The sequence below is a fragment of the Podarcis cretensis genome (genome assembly GCF_951804945.1).
Source record: "Podarcis cretensis genome assembly, chromosome: 2".
Classification (NCBI taxonomy): Eukaryota; Metazoa; Chordata; class Lepidosauria; order Squamata; family Lacertidae; genus Podarcis; species Podarcis cretensis.
Window position 1 is genome coordinate 94,118,327 of NC_137171.1, and position 22,287 is coordinate 94,140,613.

General features: G+C 41.2%; 1 protein-coding gene and 1 long non-coding RNA gene across 13 annotated transcripts in view; one reads left to right on the forward strand and one right to left on the reverse strand.

Annotated features, from left to right (window-relative positions):
- The window catches only part of LOC307206094 (contactin-4), a 532,821-nt gene that overhangs the window by 78,265 nt on the left and 432,269 nt on the right, over positions 1 to 22,287 (reverse strand). For all 12 annotated transcript variants that reach the window (XM_079958879.1, XM_079958886.1, XM_079958885.1 and 9 more), the window contains one exon: positions 11,330 to 11,480. In XM_079958879.1, coding sequence (XP_079815005.1) covers positions 11,330 to 11,480 — 151 coding nt within the window. The remainder of the gene's footprint in view (positions 1 to 11,329; positions 11,481 to 22,287) is intronic.
- On the forward strand, positions 36 to 9,199 carry LOC307209294. The gene is made up of 3 exons (XR_013835520.1): positions 36 to 91; positions 7,735 to 7,869; positions 9,135 to 9,199. It is a non-coding gene; the product is annotated as an uncharacterized lncRNA (long non-coding RNA).

A 22,287-nucleotide genomic window follows, 5' to 3' on the forward strand; every position in this document is an offset into this window, starting at 1 on the left:
TCTATACAGATAATGGACAGGGTTTTTTTCTACTACAGAAGCTGATTCCGTGACTGGCAAACAATCTGCAGACAGCTGTGAAATCAACCAGGTAATATGCTCTAATGACTAATACGTCTGCAGGAGCTGATGAAACTTTTTTGCTCAAGAGATTAATCTTGAATGAAAGTAAATGCTTTATAATGACAAATATTTAAGGGAAGTGGAGAATGAAAGATGCAATTCTAATTATTATAAAGAAATTACCAGTGATTTAGGGAGTAATAAATCTAAGCCTTTTGTTCACTTTAAATATTACCTGTGCGCAAGAATACTCGTGCTTTCCAACACTGGATTAGGTACATAGTGCCCAGCACATGAAATCAATACAAGCTGAATCCAAATGTAGTATCTATCAGTATTACTTAATGATGATGATACTACACAATGTCATCAATTATCAGGGGAAATAGTGGGTGGTATTCAGCTTAGTTTTAATCAGAGTATACCCATTGAAATTAATGTATCTAATATTAAATTGAATACAACCCCACATGTAAAATCTTGGCATGCTTGTCCTAAGTCAGGCATAGGCAAACTTGGCTCTCCAGATGTTTTGGGACTACAACTCCCATCATCTCTGACCACTGGTCCTGTTAACTAGGGATAATGGGAGTTGTAGTCCCAAAACATCTGGAAGGCCGAGTTTGCCTATGCCTCTCCTAAGTTTATCCCATCTAACTGTTTCCCCCCTTTAAAGTAATTGGGTCTCTAAGGAAGTATACAGGTCTGTCATAGAACCAGCTTCACTTTACTGATTTACACACAACTGATTCTAAAATCCGTAGAAATGACTGATAATAAAAAAAACAGTAAAAATATTTTCAGAACATAGAGAACTTAAACTGAACTCTTGTCTGCATTCTGCTGCAGCTGCTACTTAAGCATAGCCTCCCCCTTTACATCACTCTATGCATGCACCTTAGTGCAGAAAGATCTGGATTTTAAACTTCAAGCAGAATCTCATGTGGTAACTGAAAGGCAAGAAAATGTACTAGCCAACCACTCCCCCTCTCCTTGGAAAGCAACACTAAACAATGATACACAGTACAAAGTTTAAGAAGTGATTATGTAGATTATTAGGGATGCGGGTAGCGCTGTGGGTTAAACCACTGAGCCTAGGACTTGCCGATCAGAAGGTCGGCGGTTCGAATCCCCGTGACGGGGTGAGCTCCTGTTGCTCGATCCCTGCTCCTGCCAACCTAGCAGTTCGAAAGTACATCGAAGTGCAAGTAGATAAATAGGTACCACTCCAGCGGGAAGGTAAACGGCGTTTCCGTGCGCTGCTCTGGTTCGCCAGAAGCGGCTTAGTCATGCTGGCCACATGACCCAAAAGCTCTACGCCTGCTCCCTCGGCCAATAAAGCGAGATGAGCGCCGCAACCCCAGAGTCAGCCATGACTGGACCTAATGGTCAGGGGGTCCCTTTACCTTTATGTAGATTATTCATATTGACTCCAAGAGAGGCAGCCATGACTTTCCAGTCAGGAATCTTCCTTCTTATGGAAAACCCCTGCATCAAGGGGCCATAGGGGAAAGACCACATTCCCTCCTGTAAATCTGCCTGTGTTTTGGGATCTTGGAGGGGAGGCCCTTTTCTGAGTCCCATTGCACTCACAGGCAGAGGTGCCGTTTTCTCAAGAAGATTGAGGGGGCCTGATGTGACGGCCTGATGTCACACGCGCAACATTAGCCATTCTCATTTTCAGCTCCACTCTGCCTTGAGTCCCATCAGGGCAAATGGTGGTGTCTGGGCTATCAACTGCAACAGGTGTGCTTGCCTGTTAGATAAAGCAGTTCCAGACTAGCAACACATTTATGCAGGAGTTCTATTGAGATAATGGGTTTATTCCTTGGTATGTGGGTACAGACAGGACTGCAGCCCAAATTCCAGCCACAGTTCTACCTTCTTACCCACTTAGCAAGTGATCCTCACTTTGGAACTGACATCATATTACCAGTTATGTCGGAAGAGCACTGTAGATCACAAATGTGTGTGCAGCTTCTACTTCATTTTCAAGTGTCCTGGATTGAAATGAATAGGCTTATTATGTGCAAAACTGAAACATGGCTCCCATGTCTGCAAGCAAACAAAAAACACCTTCCATGGTGATATCTGGCGATCAGGAAGCATGCACATTTTGCTATGCCTTCGCTTTGGAATTAAGCCCTTCCTTTCTTGAACACCCCCTCCCCCAAACACACACACTTCATCCATTTCAGAAAGGGATGGGATTAATTTTGAAATAGGATACAAAAATATAATTATTATAGGGGGATCCACTTTCACAAGGAATGATCATAAATGACAATCTAAAGGGAAGAACTGACCTTGTATAATTAGGAACTGTGAGTCACAATCACTCGGAAGAGCGATTCAATTTTGTAAGATGTAAATTGCTTAGAAAACTCAGAGGTGGATGGAATCCTGTGTGATTGGAAGGAAGGTGGCTCTGGGAATGCACCACATCCACAGGAGAAGAACAAAGTTAAAATAAAATGAAACTTCAGGAGGTCTTTATAATTGGCAATCACACTGAGCTGCATTTAGCCTATTGCATTTGAAAAATGGGCAATTAGATTTTTTTCGTCTCACTAGTTCATAGCTAATTCTTAATATTAATCTCATACAGAATGTTAAATGTACTTCATTCAAAGAAGCAAATTGCTGCCTACAACCTATTTCCAATATTCTCACCAGGGACCTTATAACCAAGTCTGAGATAGGCACACGCTAGGTTTTGGGCAGGTTACAAATGCTAAGAAGTACCAGAAAAGAAAACACACAATTTGTTCTACTAAAAGTGTACTTCTTTCAGCTACTTCTTTTGCTTTAAGAGTTGTCCAAGCGAATATGCTCCATAATAGTGTTTATTAACATTTGTGTACACAGGAACACTATGCTTGATCTTCATTTGAACTTTCCCCCTAAAGTACAATTTCACATCTTCAAGGCAAGCGTGAAACTGATGGAACATCATCTTGAAAGGGCTGAGGGGAAGTATTTATAGTTATTAATGACCTCCCTGTAGTTACAAGATTATTGAGGTCAAAACTGTATAAAAATATCTCTAGGTACGTAGGAGGAACAACTAACTGCAGGTATATTGTTTTCACAGGCTACTGATAATAAAGGTAAAAAAAAAAACCCAGGTCAAATGACACTGGGAATCCCAAAGGAAAATAAGTGGATACTGTTAAGGGGTGGGGAACATATAGCAGCCCTGTTGTCTTTGTTTAGGCAATTCAAGGTACAAATGAAAACAAACTCATTTTGCAGAAACTGATTCTTTAAGTGCCCTTTCATTGACCACTGTCGAAACTTTGTCCAACAGTCCATAAGGCCAAGACCTTACAAAGTAGATATTCTTGCCATTATCCCTACAGGATTTATCTATGCGGTTCTTCCTTCACTTTTCTCCAGAAACTGAGATAGAAAACAGTAATTTTGAGACATAGTGCTGCTAACGGCCTGGAACAGAGATCAGAGCTTTGCAAACAAGACCCCTGGAAACTACCTAGCATGACACCTCCACCTATCAGTGTCATAAACCTCAGCAGTGTTTCTGGTTATAAACTTCAACACTGGGGAGATTAGAGGTCTCTGTGTACACAGGGAGCTTAAAGGTATGGTTATACTCTTTGCCAGCCAGAATTGGCATGAACTCTGAAGACTAAACCAATATCTATAGAGCTACAACTTGGACAAAGTCCTGTGCGAGACGTATTTACTTGGCAACAGAAGGATTAACATTTATTTTTAATTTTTTGTTAATCTTAATGACTGAGAAGGGAGAGAGTCCTTAAGCAAAGCCATTTAGGACTTTAAAGGTCATGGCTGACACTTTGAATTGTGTCTGGAAGATCAAATAAGGGGAAATGGAGCAAAGCTGTAAAATATCCTGGCATGATCACACATAGGAACACAGGAAAATAAGAAGCTGACTTACAGTGAGTCAGAACATTGGCCCATCCAACTCTCTCCAGCACTTCAGAGAGAGTTCTCTCCCCTGAGAATTGAGAACCTGGGACCTTCTGCAGATAGAAAGCAGATTGCTCTACCATTGAGCTATGGCACTACCCCAAGCTGCACTGCACTTCTGCATAGATTTTAGTTGTCACCCTTCTCAAACCACTTCCACTTCAAAAATGTGCATAGAAGCACATCTCTGTCATAAAGTGGGGCACATAAAATAACATTTTAGAAGCCTACTTTTGAGTTAAGCACTATTTATTTATTTCCTTGGTTGTCCCTCGACACTCCTCTTTGCTCGAGCTTCTGGAAAATTTGCTTCTTCTTTGTTCTTTGGCCGACTGTGGTTCCAAACTCAGGCGCAGCAGGCCTATATAGCTGGGACATCTGGCCGATGCAAAACTAGGGGACAGCGGAATATCGCACCCACCTTTGTGGCCAGCCAGGGGAAATCCCCAACAACCATCTGCACGATGGAGAGACCTTTTGTTCTCTGGAGCCAAGGCTCTGCCATGAGAAGCCACAACTGCCTCCCACTGGCCATTATTGATTTATCTCCCAGTATCCAATATCTATTTCTTTTCACCCAAAAACTCATTCCCCCAGCCAGCCAGCCGCAAAGGGAAAGTGTATTTTGTATCATGATCTCAGAATTATCTCTGTCTGGAGTCTATTGAGATTATTTGTTTATTTTAAAAGTCACATCACTGCCTGAAAATGTCAAAGTGGCGTACAACAGGAGAAAAGCAAACTATGGAAAGTACGAGTTGTTTTTTTAAAAAAGAAATAGAAGCACTCTAAAAACGTAAAATAATAGAACAATTTCTACAGATGTGCAATTAATATTCCATAAACGACTGAGTCACACCTTAGGGAATTTAGATATTATTATGCATGTTTCTATGTGGGGGTAATTGTAACTAGAGGCACAATGAAGCCAACTGTACTCTTTGGAGTTATAAAGAAAGGCTACAAACACATGATGCCACATAAGCAACAACATTCTAGTTTTGTACGGGTGTTTTAACAACTTTGCCATTGGAAAACAAATACTTTCAGCAGGTAATTAGAAGAACATATATTCATCACAACTAAAACCTCTGAGAAGCTCAACTACATATATATATATATATATATTTATATATATATATATAAAGAATGAGAAAAATATAATACAGATTTTTCTGCGTGAATAAAGTGCTGACAGAAACCCATTTAGGCCCATTTTGTGAGATTAGAACATAAGCAGTAAATGCACTCTCAGCTTATTTGTTCTAGCTGATGCTATTTGAATAGAAGCCCAAAGGCACAATCTTTTGAGAAAATAAGATTACCCCCCTCCTTAGTTTCAACTAAAACTGCTCATTGTAAAACAACAAATTACCCACTTCACTAGTAATTGATATTTACACAGATCTTAAATATCTAGAGAGACATTTTAAATCTCTGGAAAACATATACATATGAAAAGTTCATCCAAAACATAAGAGCAGAATTAGAAAAGGTCTTTAGAAATGTCTCTTCCACCATTCCACCTCCCTAACATACTTTTCCTTAAGGCATATAATAATTGCCTAGCATTTAAAACTCATTACGTGAACTTCTCAGAGCTAAGGTTTGAATGTAAATTGATTGTCTTCTTGTTCTAATGAAGTAGAGAGCTCAGAAAAAAATAATTCACAACTACATCTCCACAAAATACCTATGATTTACGTCCTCTCTTCCTTTCTACTTGTAAGACTTGTTCACATGAACTTCTGTGTTATTCACACCATGTTAAGACATTTGCATGTGAACCACAGGTGTTCTACTGCCTGGCAAAGATTAATGCAGTAATATTAATATAATAATATTATAATTAATGCAGTAATATTCTTAGGAACATACCTAAGAAAACACAGTCACTATGCAATATCAGAATTTGCTTCCTGGGAACATCCATATCATTTATCTTGCACTATGGCAACAACTATATTTGCCTGACTGTCGCTGCTGCTCAGTCCTCAAATCTATGCTAGTACTGAATGAAGCACCAGAGTAGGCATATAGCTGTGAAAGATTCCTCCCAGATCTCAGGTCATCATTTCATTTTCATATTTCCAGTTCCCGACACTTGCGGAGGAATTGGGGGGGGGGTGGATCGCCCCCGGCACCATCGGGGAGGAGGGTACCATTGCAGCCACCCCCTGGACACGCGCCGTGCACTACGCCCCCAGGAAGCACACCACACCCCCGCCTGCTCTCTGTCCCTGGTGCTGGAGCATGCAACTTTGCCACTCGTTCCTGAGTGGACTTTTTATTCAGAAATAAAGTCTATTCATTGGGGGTTACGCCCTAGTAATTATGAACATTTAAATTTGTTCCTGGCCTAAAATAGTCGAAATAGGTGGCATGTAAGTTATTTCGCATTTAAAGACAAGGTAAAGTGCACCATTTCATAAACTTTTCGTCCAAGAACAATTTCAAATGCTGCAAGGCGAATTCAAACTTCAGACAGCTATTTACATGGTGCCGTTAGTCACATTAACAGGGCAGGATGTAATGGTGAAAATCCATGTTATTCATTATTTGACCGTTTCTGTGCCTGAAACAAATAGCACTATCAAATAAATGCCAGTTAGCTCCGTTATTTACAGCATGGGTAGGCAAACTAAGGCCCGGGGGGTTGGATCCGGCCCAATTGCCTTCTAAATCCGGCCCGCAGACGGTCTGGGAATCAGCGTGTTTTTACATGAGTAGAATGTGTCCTTTTATTTAGAATGCATCTCTGGGTTATTTGTGGGGCCTGCCTGGTGTTTTTACATGAGTAGAATGTGTCTTTTGATTTAAAATGCATCTCTGGTTTATTTGTGGGGCATAGGAATTTGTTCAATTCCCCCCCCCCAAAAAAATATAGTCTGTCCCCACCCCCAAGGTCTGAGGGACAGTGGACCAGCCCCCTGCTAAAAAAGTTTGCAGACCCCTGATTTAGAGCATACGGTAGTGCTGATAACGCCAATGTGGTGACTCACCATATGGGCCATGTGCATATTCCTGCATTGCAGGGGAACCTCGGGTCCATTCCAACTCTACAAATACTATGATTCTAAGTCTTACATTTTTAAAGAAGAGAATTCATATAGGGCAACGATCCTTTTAGGGACCTTATCTCTATTCCAAAACTTTACATTTGAAACATCTGTCAGTATAATTCCACTAGCATAAACTGAAGAAATAATGTAATTTTTTCTGATCGATGTCCTCTTTCACAGAACAATTAATCTGAAACATCTGGAGGGCTGCAGGTTGGGGAATGTTGCATTAGGTTGCCTAATGGATTAGCCCTTTCAGGGAGCTTCAAATGGTCATGTTTACAAATAATGTGCATAGTTATCATGATAGTCCTGGTTACCCAAAACTCCCATTATTTTGGGGGGAGGAGAAAATGTACAACGTGATAAACTGATTTTGATATTGTCGCCATGTGGACTTAGATCTGTAAGCCACACATTCAGACCAAGGGAGCTATTCTATGATGCGGATTATTCGGCCCTGGAAGTTCAAATACCATGGATTCATAGCAGGTGCTTCTTTCAATCTTCTCTGTCTTTTAAGGGGGCAAAATCAGCAACTTGTACTATTGTCTTATAATAACTAAGCAGATGGAAGGAGAATAAAAGGAGGCGTCAGCCCTGAATGGTTGCCTTCAGGTTTTCATTTGTAACTTGTCTCGTTTCAAAACAGTCCAGGTCTATGCAAGAAAACAGTTCTTGCATACCATGAAGCATGTCAGCACTACGGTATAATGGGAGAGGCGAGTGAATTCTCATGAAGCTACTGAGAGCATCTAGCGTATCTAGGTCAAATCATACTGCAAAGGTACAACATAGGCCTTCTTATATAGAGTCTTTGTATTGTTGCAGGTGTTGCTATTATATGAGTTCAGCTGAGTAGTATACCTTTATAATATTTGCTGCAAATATAGGGGGTCATTTAAAGCCTTAACAAAGTCAGACAAAGTCAGACTAAGCAGGGATACAAAAGAGGGCAAGTACTAGTAGGGTAAGAACAGAATATGAACAATAACAATGGGAAATACATTTTTCAGACTTTTTTTTTAACCCCCGTTAACACATCTGGCAGGAGACACTGGCTGAGAAGCACTAGGAAACGAGATTCTTTTGAGTGGGTATTTTGAACAGTCGTTTCAAGAAAACAAATTGGCCTACAGAAGAGGAAGCAAGGGTTTCTGATGGCAAAAGAGATACCTGACAGGACACTGTAGGTCTGAACAGAAACTATATGATGTGACGAGGGAAGAGATGAAAAGTCACATTGAGGCAAGAATTAACATGGGCATTCTGTAAATTAAGACAATCTTTTCACTTGTCTGCACTTATCCAAATACAATTTATCTAAAACTAAGCCCGCTTTAACAATGGTTTTTGCAGTGCCTTGTGTGCGCCAAATATTCACTAAAACAGATTGTTATCATCTGGCATGATAATTGATTTACTGGTTTAAATTTGCCACATGGAAGTCATTTTGAACACAAAGGTGGGCGATTTGGTGTCTTTACAATCTGTGTCAATGTTCACATATGTTTATCCATAAGCCCGTTCTGTCACATGTGTACATTAATATTTGTTGTTTTTTGTTATTAATCTGCATGAATATTTGCATTTAAATTCATATGTTCTAACGAAATTTCTCTCAAAATTTGAATTTTGCATTTTAAAATGCATTTTGCGCTACCAGCTGCATTGGGACATTCAGGAAGTGCATAAGGCAGTGCAATTTGCACATTAGTCTGAAAGGTGTGCATCAAAATTCACAAAGATCAAATTCCTCAGGCACCCCATTAGAAGATAAGCCCTTTACGAAGGCAGTCAGTGTATAAATCAAAGTGCAGACTACTTGTCCTAAAGAGATAACTCTAAATCTCTTTATCTTCTGAAAAATCTTCTGAAAGTTAAAAGGGCGATTGCTACCTGTCATCCAGCTTCCTTTCCTGGAGGTTATAGAGATGGATCCTCTAAGAGGGCAGGCATAGCAACAATTTCCATATATTTTAAAAAGAAAAGAAAAAAATCCTTATAAGAGCTGCTGAAAATAGGATGAACAGAAGTGGGTTTAATTTGCAGAAAAGCAAAATATAGAGGAAGGTCAGCAATGGAAGTATATTTAGAGGAAGATGAGGAGTGGTCACCAGCACAGGTATTCTATGTGTTCTTAGCATCATCATATGGAGGGCACCACCATGAAGGTTTCCAAAAGTGAGAGAGAGTTTTAAACACAATTATATGATATTTTTGGGTGTATGTATATAATTTATAAAAACGTAAGACAGGTGAAATATTTTAAGCTATGTTGCTGAAAACATTGATCACATGCTGACAAGATTGAATTTGAACTAAATTTTAAAAGGCCATGTGAAGTTGTCAGAATTTGGAAGAGACTAAAGAATTAAGTTGTGTGTGTGTGTGTGTGTGTGTGTGTGTGTGTGTGTGTGTGTGGAGAATGATGGGAGACATTGTGTCAATAGAAAAATGGGAGATATGCAAACTGGATGTTCAGGGCTAGAAGGAAAGTAGGTTTTGAATCATGGATTGTTCCAATTTCCTTAAATCATTGCTGGAAAGGGGGTTTGCGTAAGTTTGAGAAATGTTATCATATGGGAAGATATGCTCTTGAAAGTAAATACTAGGCACTGGGTATTCCTGAAACCCCAGAACTTCTGAATCAATGGCTGCCAGGGAGCTTTCTTTATTTATGAGGTTGAATTTCTAACATATATATCTGAATCTTATTCCACGGCAATACATAATTTACCTTCTGGAGTGAGGTTTCTAAGCTTTACTTTGATGCAGTTATGCCTCCAAGAGAGGATTTCCATTATTATGGAGATGAAGTATCTTTAATGACTGCAATAATGTAATTGTACCCCAGGGCAAAATTCCTAATAATGCAATTGTATAGCTTTCAAGCACCAGTAAGAGACGTCTTCAGGGCAGGTTATTCATTAAGGGTGTAGTGTACAGTAGCTCTGCTTCACTGGAAGAGTAAGAAAGCTAAAGCAATAAAGCTCCCTTTTCAAGATAGGCTTTGCCTCCTGGGCAAGCATCTAACATCACACTTGGTTCTGCTTCGCAGTCAGTGGCAGCCTCCAGAGGAAGATTCCCAGCAGCCTAATAAGATCCACCCTATTACTTCTCCAGACACTCAGTCCCAGATACCACCTATTACGGCATATATCTCAAAAAAGATACTGACAAATCTTTCACAAAATAGCCACATCTCTAAGACTTTTGCCTACCGTAAGTCTCTCCAAAAACTGAAATGCATGTGTGTTGTTTTATTTTTTGGGTTGTTTTTTAAAAGAAAGATTACTTTTTTAAAAAAAAGTAAGAAGAAGAGCGCTGCTGGATCAGACCAAAGACCCATCTGGTACAGTATCCTTTGTAAAGGACTTTGAGATTACCGATCAAGCGCTGTATAAATTTTATGAAATAAATATATCCTATTCTCATGGTAGCCAACTAGATACCTGTGGAAGCCCAGGACCTGAGTGGAACAGCATTCTCCCCTCCTGTCATCCCCAACAATTGGGATTCAGAAGGATTACTGCCTACAATACTCCAATACAATTTTCAGTGACCAAGCAGTGCCAAGCCCTGGGTTGACCTGCACTCTGAAAAACTTGTTTCCCAGGACTGTCCTTGCATTGTTTCTAACTTGGCAGGACAGCTTTCTATCTCCTGATGGACCTGGAATCAAGACATCTTTTCATCCAGAGCTGAAAGCCTGAATTATTTCCCTAGCTCCCTCCCCCTGCTTTTAGCCCTTGATTATTTGCACTATTGCTACAATCTACACATTCCTCTGTATCACCTCAATCCTCTGTCCCCAAACATGGCAGGCTGCAAATACTAGACAATGCTGCAGGGCTGTCACTACTCTAACTCAGCCCTCCTCCCTCTTCCCCGCCACTGCAAATGACAAACTAAACACTGCAATTGCCTAGTTGATCCTCAAATAATTTCTGTTTACCAGGACTCTCACAGATTGCAATTATCTGAAGGATTCTCTAAAATGGTATTTTGATAGCTATTCTCTTGAAGCTAGTCAGAACAAAAATACTGTTCTTTAAACTATATGAAGAGGCAGGTGATGTACAGTGAATTTAGGAATCAATAGGGTTTCCTTCTCCCTTAAGAGCAAACACCTGAGCTTTTCACAACCATCATTGTCAAACCAATATTCATGGGAGGTATAAAAACATTAGCAGTCACAAAACACAAGCAGTAGATTTTTTTTTTTTAAAAAAAAAAAAGATTACCTCTCATTTTCTTTTAGGATCTCTTTTCCTTTCTTCCAGGTAAAGGTAGGCCTCGGAGAAGCTTTGGGTTTACACTCGATTGAAGCGTCACCACCAACTTTGACAAAAGTTAACCTTTTCAAGAAGTTTTTTGAAAAATCTGGACCTACAGCTGAAAGACAATAGGTAAAACAGTTTAGAACACATGAGAAGTATTAACCACCTCCTTTTTAATAAAGCATTTTTTTTTTAAAAAAAGCTGAATTTCTTCACTACTGATCATGTACAGCACACACAAGTACATTTCATAATGGCGCCTCTAAAGCAGGAATAACCGACTTGGTCTCTCTAGACTCCCAGCAGTTCCAGCCAACATGGAAAATGGACCGGGATGATGGATGTTGTAGTCTAACCACTTTGAAGGGCAGTACATTGGAGAGCACCATGTTGGCTGCAAGAGCAGATGACTTAAGCAAACACATAAACGAAACAATGGCTTGAACACCAAGATGCACTTCTGTTTTTGCCAATTCCCCTACATGTTGCTGTTCCTGAAGGAGGTCTCTGGAACCTGAAAATTTGGTGGGAGGCAGTCTGAAGCAAGAAGGGAGAATTAGTGGAAATTGGATTCCTTATCTTGCACAAGAAGCAACATTTTCCAATCACGCAACTACACCTCTAGATCCAAGTCAAATCTGCAGTATGATTTCACTGACGTTACAAATATTGGACACTATGTAAGAGTCTCTTCTCACAAAACCTTTACTGTCTGTATAGCATCTTGAACAACTAGGGTACATTTATACTAGAGGTCCTGGTTTGCAAGATCATGACAAAGGCACTGTAAGTCTCAAGTCCCCTGTCAACCAAAGGAGACTTACCCTGTGAAGGCTAACCTGAACTCCACATCACCACTTAGAAAAGGTACAGCATGAGACACGCACATCTCCCTAGAAGCTTCATGACCACCATGTATGTTCATCATACCATGAATGCAAATTTAAGTGATAATTAATCAGTACAAATGTCAATAAACCTCTCAAGTCAGATCACGCCCCCTATGAACTGTGTTTTTTCCCTGTAAGTCTGTGTACCTTCCTCTAGCTCTGTGTTTCTCTAGGTCCATGGGCTTTGCAAGAAGTGTGACTATTCAAAATGTTTCCTGCAAAGCACCAAAGCACTCTGGATTTGTTTATTTATTTTGTTAAAGGATAGCAGCAGGTTTTTTTGTTTTGTTTTAAAAAAGCTAAACGCTTTTTAATCTTAAAAACAAAAACCTGGAACTCTGCAAGCCCATCAAATAAGCTCGGGAAGGGGGAAAATACACACCTCAGCCATCTCTTAATTATTTTAAGATATGAAAGAGCAAGAGACAAACCCCCACTCTCCCCATGGGTTATGGAAGAAAGTGAATTCCTTTTATTTCATCTACAAAGGCTCCTAGATTTATTTATCTGTAATTTGGCAGCCTTGATCCATTGAAGAGGGGCTCTTGTGACTGTAAATTTCATCCACTTTGGCTCAAAGGGGAGAAGTTAAAGCCATTGTCAGAGTTTCTGTTATTGTTTTATACAGAGCAGCTCAGAACCTGAAACAAAGATCAAAGCAGACAGAGCACAGTGTTTCAGAAACATAACTGATTGGGTTTGTTTTTTTTTAAAAAAGCAGAGATACAAGACAAATTTTGGGGCCTGTGCACACCCCTAATACCATATAACACCATAAAGAACAGAATCAATGAATGTCAGGGAACTGCCTTCAGTGCCGGAGGGAGAGAGCAAAATCCAGAGAGATTCCAGAGAGCATCCCGGGGAGAGGCAGCCCATCTTCTGGGGAAGAGAATCAGCGTAGCATCAGTGGAGAAGGGGGGCAGATGGGGGAAGTGGCGAGGCGGTCCTTGCCGGGGACCAGCGGGGAGAGTAGGGGTCCTCCGTTGCCTACGCCCTCCTTGCGCAGGCTTTCACGCAGAGAGAGTAGGAGGAGACTAGGCGTCAAAGAGCTTCTTTGCTGGAAGAAGTTTAAGAAACACCCACTGACGGATTCTGCCAGCGATTGAGGCAGCCACAGGTGAGTGGCTGTCCAGACAGAAAAGGTTCACTCAGGCAACCCAGCCAGGTGTTTGCACCGGCTTATGCACGAGCAACCCCTAGAACCATTACAATGAACATTCAAAGTAATCTTGATAAACTGGAACTCTGGCCTGCAACCAAAAGATGTTCAACACACACACACAAAAAAAAAAACCCCATACATACAAAAAAAACCATCATAGGCATAATTTCAGTCTGGAGGAGACTTGGCTTGACAGCCTTACATGTACAAAGGGTCTATGTGTCTTATTTTGTTACAAGCTGAACATGAGACAGCAGTGTGATGCAGCTACTACAAAAGAGAATAGAAAGCAATTGTTCTACTCTGTTCTGCTCCAGTTGAATCACCTCCGAAGTACTGTCTTCAGTTCTGGGTGCCACATAATAAAAAAGCACGTTATCAAAGCAGAGTGTGTCCAGAGGAGAATGGCCCTAATGGTTTGGATACCAAGTCCTATGGGTAATGGTTGAAAGAGCTGAGTATGTTTAGCCTACATGAAATAAGATTAAGGTCTTCAAATATCTGAAGGGCTTCATGCAAGGTGGAGGAGACTCGTTTTCTTGTAGCTCCAGAAGGCAGGACTAGAACAAATGGGTGGTGATTCCAGGGAAGTAGATTTCCTAGTGGTGAGAATTGCTCAACAGTGGAACATATGGCTTCAGTGGGCTCTCCTGTTTAAAGAGGAGGTGGACAGACACGTGTCAGGGAAACTATAACTGCATCCAGCAAGGATTTGATGACCTTCAGGGTACCTCCCCAAACTTTCTTTGCTGTTGCAGCAGACAGGAAGGACATTTTGTTTGTAGTAACATTTTGGGCTAGTATCACCTGATACTCTGGCGGGGGTGGGAAGGAATCTAATGTTAAAGGATGGAAAGGAAAGAACAGGCCACAAATAAAACAATTACGTCAGCTGCAGAAGTGGTGGGAAAGGAGGCATAGATCTGGGAAGGAGATCTGGCATTGGCATTTGTCAAGATGTTAGATGTGTGAAGGGGCAAGTCTTTGAATGGAACAAGAAGAATGAAGTTCCATAAGTGCTCAAAAAATGCAGGACCAATAATGATGAGTGAAGCGGTGCCAGGCATTTCAGGGGAAGGGTAGAGTCATAATGAAATCTTACTCACTGAATTCTAAAAATAAATAATCATAATAAAATCCAATAAAAATCCACTGAAAAACTAGAGATCAACCCTTGTTTTCAATCTGGTTCCCTTCTCTGCACTGCAAGTAATCTGTCTGACCGTAATAGCATTTGCCTGCTACAACAGAAAACATATAACTACTGAACACCAAGTGGAAAACATGAGGTTTGTGAATGATACGACAGAAGAACATATTATCCAAGAATTATGATTAAGCCTTTATTTCCTGTCTGCATTAAAAATTATCAGTAAAAGGCAGGTACCCTTATTCCTAGTAGAGATTATAGCTGCTTAATTCAAAATGAAGGAGAGCATATTATTGTGTGAGCGCTCTAATTAAGGAACGTTCTAATTATAGCAGACTTAGCAATGCATTTGTTGGACAGCAATGCTTCAGCTTCGTGTTTCACTTTTAATATATTTAGGACATCTATTCATTCCACATCCAGTTTTAAGTCTCTTAGCACTGCAGTAACTTTTTGCAGAAACAAAGCATGCTTGGGTTCTTTGTCTGTTATCAGCACACAAAATACAGCTTTTTGAAGTATTCCTCAGATTAGAAAGGCATCAACCTCTGGGCCTAAGGAACTAGGTCCTTCATCTGGATCAGCACTCCTGTTGCATGACAACTTAAGGCCAGTTGATCTAGTGGAGGCTCCCATTGACAGAAAGGGTGGTGGTGGACATTTCAATCAATCCTTCCTTCTCCCTACAACTGAACACTCCACTTCCCATGCTGTTTCAGAGTGTAGCCAATGCATCTCCAGTATACTTTCAGGATGGGCAAGGTGCTGCACAGGAATCCCATTCCCATTCTGTCATCAGCATAGTCCTATGAAACTCCTGGGATCTCTATATCAAAGTCAGAGTTTCCTTTTAATTAAGGCAAAAATTACATGACCGTATTACATAAGAAGAGCCCAGCCGGATTAGGCCAATGGCCCATCTAATCCAGCATCCTCTTTTCACATGGACAACCAGATGCCTAAGGGAAGCCTGCAAGGAGGACTCATGCTCATCAGAACTTTCCCCCTCCTGCAGTTTCCAGAAACTGGTATTCAGACACATTCTGACTGTGGAGGCCATCATGGCTAGAAGATACTGACAGCCTTATCCTCCATAAATTTCCTTGATTAATCCCAGAACAATGGACAAATATATTCTTTGCAGGTAGACAGTTAATAGTGTTTCTCAGTGTCCTGCTCCTCCCTTTTGGCCAACCAATTGGGATGGACCGCTCTTGATAATGGTTAGTCTTTGATGGCGTCAATGGATATAAGGTCGTCACCGGGGGCCTTGCCTGCTTTGAATCGGTCTATGAGAGTTTCAACTTCAGGGCATGTAACTGGGTCCCAATTGGGCAGTGCTTCCGGCTCCACCATATCTCCGCAGGCATCGTGGGCTGCATACAGATCGGCGAAGTATCTTTCCCAAGTGTCCGCTGAGATGTGGGGTTCTATTCTTGCAAGCGGCCTACCCAGGTATCTGGAAATTAACTGCCAAAAAGAGGCTGGATTTCTATTCTCTGCAGCTATCAAAATGTTGATCCAGTTATTTCTTTTTGCCTCGAGCTTCTTTTCCTTTAATAGGGCTTTGTAACTTCTCTTGAGGGTGATAAGACGGTTATTTGGCATGGGGTCATTTGATGCTCTGTATGCCAACCATTCATTATACAGATGATTCTTGCAGTTTTTACACTCCTCATCGAACCATTTTTTGTGAAGAGACTGCTTACCATACTTTGTGGGGAACCGAGCTAGTGTTGGTTTTAAAAGTTCTACTAAATCATCATATATTGGTAGAGGCTCATCCGCCTGCATAAGGAAAGCCCTTTTTATTTGGAGCTGATCAGACCAGAGAACTGTTTTTAATTGCTTTTGCATTTCCCGTGATTTATGGTCATTTTATGATGGTATGTTTTATTGCTGTACCCTGCTCTGGGACCTGGTAAAGGGTGGGTATGAAATCCAATGAATAAACAATATATGATTTCCTGGTTACATTGGCAGCAAAAGCGGATGGAACTGGTGCAGAACAGAGATTGTCCACTCCAATGGGCACATAGTAGTGGTGCTAGCCCAGTCCGTAGAGTATGAAATTCTTAATCTCAGGCCCTTGGGTTCAAGCTCCACATTGGGCAATTGGGGGTTGGACTAGATGACCCTCGGGTCCCTTCCAACAATTCTATGATTCTATGAATCTAACATGTCTCCTCAATTTTCCAAATTCCAGTTCAAATACAGCCCTACCACAAAACGTCTGAAACATACCATCATCTACTGCCTTGAGAATAATTTTCCTTAGCACAGTGACTAGAGAGAAAAGGCCTGAATTTTAGTGACAGGTCACTGTCCCTGACAGACGTCTGTGCAAAATACCTCCTCCAGTGCCCAGTGACCATTATAGATGTTTGGCAGCCTGACAAAGGGACAAAGCAAGATCTCACTGAGACTCTGGAGAAAATTAGGGTCACAGGGCATGGGCAGAGAAGGCAAGCTGCTCAGCATTCTATGCGGTCCCTACCCTTTAAAAGAAATCCCAACAATAAGATTTGGTAAATTCTTAAGGTCTTAAGGTCTTAAGATACAGCAAACACATCCACTTTTTATGGAATATAGATATATATTGTATGAAAAATGCCATGTACCTCTGCTCATGTTCAGTGGATGCCTCTTGTTTAGTTTTAATTTTGTTTGTTTGTTATGAGGAGTTTCAGTCTGTTTTTAAAAAAATTGTTTATTGGAGATGAGTTTTTCTTTTTAAAAACAGAATGATCAATCTCATGTACAGGCAAAAAAATACATTTTAAGGTATGATTACCTGTTGTTGTTACCTCTCCCCTCGTGCAGAAATACTTGTTTAAATTATGTAACAAAGGACTCCCTATATAATGGTATTCCCGTTTGAATTTATTTTTATACGTCCAGGAAAATTTTCAATATAAAAATGGTCACAGGGAATTTAATAGCTGCTGTAGAAGAATAAAAAGGCAGCTGCACAGATTGGGAATGCTCCAAATGTGGTTTGAAAAATGTTTCTTTATAAAGAGAACAGTTTGCATGCAAAACCAAAGTGAAACACACAAACATGCTTTACGATTTTTCTATGTGTATATGTGCTAGCATCTGAATGAGATGTGTGTAGTCCTAGTCATTCAGTAGATACACTTGTGCTGGTTTTTGTTGGTTTCTGCTCTCTTCACTGTGCAGCGAAATGCTTGTCACAAGACAATGTTTACATTCCAGCCAAAGTACTGTTGGGTTTTCCCACGGGAAAGGGAGACTGGATGTGACGTACACTGGTTTCCTGTTTTTCACAGCGATTCTCTCTGTGCTTCAGAGGAGAGAGGATGCCTTTTCTGCTCCGGCAGAGGCAAGATGTTTTTCTGTAATCTACCAGCTTTGAAATGTAAATAAAGCAATATAGAGTATGAGCACGTATTCCTCATCATTCCGCTGTGCACGGGACACTGCAAATCAACATTTTTGGTTATGGCCCAGAACAACGCAGTCAAAGTGACGGATGGACTTCGGAGTGCCGGCAAAGAATGCAAAGGAATGCAGAAGGACGGATCGGACCATATCTCTGCGCGTCAAGATGATTGATGAGGTATGTGCTACTGCTCCGGGCAGCCTGCCAGCTCCTAATTAATGGCTTTATGGCTGGACTTTGAACTTTTATGGCCCATTTGCCGGGCACAGGCGAAGGCTATGCTAGGGAAATCGAAAGTAACTTCTAAAAGTGCTCTTGGAGTAAAGCAGCTGCAGAGAATAGTGACGCAGCACTATTTAAGGCAGCAGAGGGAAAGCACTTTTGAACTTGCCTTTGGAATGAGGCTTGAAGCAGCAGAGACGCAGCTTGTATAAAGCAGCTTGTTTAAAGCAGCAGAGATGACGCAGAAGGCTAATGCCAGAGTCATGATGGCCCTTCAGGATGCTTGTGGGATTCCTAAGCTCAATAAGAAGAACTATGCGGACTGGGTTCTCTATGCAGAGGCTATTCTGCGGAAAGAGGGTCTGTTTGAGGTTATTACAGACACCCCCCCAGCTCCAGTTACAGATGCATGGGAAGCTAAAGATTCCAAAGCAAGGGGAACTCTTACATTGATAGTATCCCCAGAAGAGCTCTGTCTATTGCGTGATAAGACCTCAGCCAGAGAAATTTGGGACGCTTTGAGAGAGGCTCACTTGAGGACAGAAGCTGGATCTACTATGCATTACTTTAACAAGCTGCACAATATGGCTCTTGCTGAAGGTGGAGATGTGCGTACACATCTGACGGAGATGCAGAATCTGAGACATGAGCTGCAACAGAGAGGACTCAACTTTCCAGAGGCTGTGCATTCCTTCATGATACTACAATCTTTGGGTTCAGGTTGGGAGTCTGTTGCGACTCAGACTGCTGTACGGCCTACCGCTCAGCTGACAGTGGATTATGTTACTGCCGTGATTCAGAATGAAGCAGATCGCTGGGGTGCTGGCTGCATGGGAAAGGGGGAGTCTTCACAGACATCATCCCTGAGTGCAGTGGAACCACCAGATGGTGCCAAAGCTTTGAAGGCAGTGAAATGCTACTCCTGTGGACGTCTAGACCATATGAAAAGGGAATGCAAATATCCCAGAGCCAATACAGAGCAGCGCAGCGAAAGCTCATCGCGTGGAAAAGGCCGAGGCAAAGGCAGAGGTCCAGTGTCCAGGACAACGCAGCCCAAAGCAATGGTCTCACGCTTCACTCCAAAAGTTGCAGAGGTCCAGAAGACGTCTAGATCTTTCTTCGTTGTTGATTCGGCTGCAACCCATCACATGTGCAACGATAAGCGACTGTTCGTGTCTTTTACACCGCAGGAAGGTGCGATTCACCAGGCGGATGACCACACAATCCCCAGTAAAGGCTACGGAACTGTTGTTCTTCACAGTTTGGACTTATCGATACAGAATATACTTTATGTGCCAGATGCCAAACATAATCTGCTCAGCGTTGGACAGCTGAATGAGTGGAACATTGACGTTTCCTTTAAGAACAAAAGGTGCATCATCACAAAGAAAAATGATTATGTATTGTATGCTGAATATGTTGATCGTTTATATGTTTTGTATTATGATGATGTTGTGCAGGATGACACTTGTTGCATTGCAGGTTCTAACAAAAGTTTGCATGCAGAATGTATTCATGATTTTCATCGAAAATTTGGTCATTTGCATTTTGAGGCAGTATCTAAAATGCCTGCCTTGGTTGAAGGTATGACTATTAAACCCTGCAGGTACCACATGAAGTGCAAGGCATGCGCAGCAAACAAGGTGAAAATGGCTGCGAAAGGTAAGGTGTCTAGTAGGCAAGCTACAGAACCATACCAAATTATTCATGCTGATTTGGTTGGACCACTAGCGCCCTCTTTGGGTGGAAATAGGTACTTCATGGTTCTCATTGATGCATTTTCCAGATATATTTATGTGTACAATCTCAAGCAGAAATCAGAGGCTTTTCCTAGGTTCAAGGAATTCTGTGCTTGGTTGGAAAATGTGCATGGTAAAAAGGTAAAGACTCTTTTCAGTGATCGCGGAGGGGAATTCACTTCTCAGCAGTTTGAAGCTTTTCTGACTGAAAAAGGAATTCAACACGATTTGTCTAGTCCTCGCTCGCCATGGCAGAATGGGCTTGCAGAACGAGCAAATCAGACATTGCTTCAAGGGTTAAAAACTTTGCTACATGATGCAAATCTTCCAGAGAGTTATTGGGCCGAACCTCTCTCATGTTTCACTTACAGTTATAATCGCAGGTTGTCTTCAGCAATTGGTTGTACCCCCTATGAGAAGATGTTTGGCAAAAAGCCATACATCAAACACATGAAAATTTTTGGTTCTGACATGTGGGTTCACTCACCACAAAACTCCAAGTCAGACAAGCGTGGTTTGCATGGTATCTTTCTAGGTTATGAGAAAGGTTCTTACAGAATAAGGATGACTGACTCTAAGACCATTAAGCTTACAAGAAGTGTTGAGTACAATGCCAAGTGGGGGGAGAATGTGGGAATTTTCCAATGTTATCCTGATGACAGTGATGAGACTGAGGATAGTCAAAAGCAACCACAGCAACCCACACCCACTGATGAAAGTTCTGATTCTGAGTCTGAAACTGAATCAGGTGATTCAGAGGATTTCAAGAGTGCGAAAGCCTCTATGCGACCCTCTGAAAGCTCTGATCAAAAATTGGAAGAACCATTGTTCACAATAGGTCACTTTTCTCCTAAGAAGGAAGAGGAGAGTGTTGAAGACCTAAGGCTAATTCGCAGGTCACAAAGAGCCACAAAAGGCAGACCTCCAAAGAGATTTGCTGATGAGTTTGCTAAGATAGCAATAACAGCTGTTAAAAGCTCCTTGAAGGTATTTGAACCTTCAAATTTCCAAGAAATCCAGGATTTGGATTCAAAGGAAGCTGAGCCATGGTTAAATGCCATGAAGGCTGAGCTTGATTCCTTAGAAAGGAACAAAACATGGGAACTTGTTCCAGTAGTTCCAGGAATGAAACTGCTTGGAAGCAAATGGGTCTTCAAAGCGAAGCCTGATCAAAATGGCAAGATAGTCAGACACAAAGCCAGATTGGTAGCCAGAGGTTTTGCACAAGTACCAGGTGAAGACTATCACGAGACCTACTCACCCACAGTGAGGTATGAGAACATTAGGCTTATGCTCAAGCTAGCTGCAGAGGAGAATTTACACATTAGTCACCACGATGTGAATACAGCTTTTCTGTACGGATCTCTAGGTGAATCACTTTATATGCTTCCACCTGATGGCGTACAGGTAAAACAGGGATTTGTTTGTGCTCTGAAAAAGTCCCTTTATGGTCTCAAACAAAGTGCACGGTGTTGGCACACAAAACTCACTGAGGTATTGTTTTCTCTAGGTTTTCAGCAAGGGAAAGCTGATCCATGTGTATTTGTCAAAGAGGAGGGGCAAAAGTAACTGTATTGTTTGTTTTATGTTGATGATTTATTATTCTTTTGGAAAGATGTCACAATGTACAATAACGCCCTAACTCAACTGAAAGAACACTTTGACATGAAAGATCTTGGTGCGGTAAACAACTACCTATCTCTGGAAATAGAGAGAGATCAAGATGGTAACATTCTAGTACACCAGTCACAGAAAATTGCTGATGTGTTAAGCAAACTAAACCTGATGGATGCTAACCCTGTAGACACACCGATGACAACAGGTTATCAGGTAGATGACACTGAAGAAGCATTTTCTGACACTACACTGTACAGAAGTGTGCTAGGCAAGCTAAACTTCATTGCCAGATGTTCAAGACCTGACATTGCTGTTAGCTGTAATTTGCTAAGCAGACAAGTCAACAATCCTACTGTTAAGGATTGGAAAGCTCTGAAACGCGTAGCGCGCTATTTGAAAGGCACTATGCATTGCAGACTGAGATTTAACAATCAAAAGTCTGGTGGTCTTGAGATATTTGCAGATGCAAGTTTTGGAAGTGACACTACAGACAGGAAAAGCACGTCTGGAATTTGCTATATGTACAATCAGGGTCTATTTGATTGGTCATGCAAGAAGCAAACAACAGTTAGCTTAAGTACTTGTGAAGCTGAACTGAATGCACTGTCTTATTCACTTAAGGATTGTGAATGGTTGTTACAATTGTGCAAAGACATGAAAATTCCTGTCAAATGTCCAATCCAGGTTTACCAGGACAACAAAGCATGTTTGGCTTTGCTGAATTCTGAAGGTT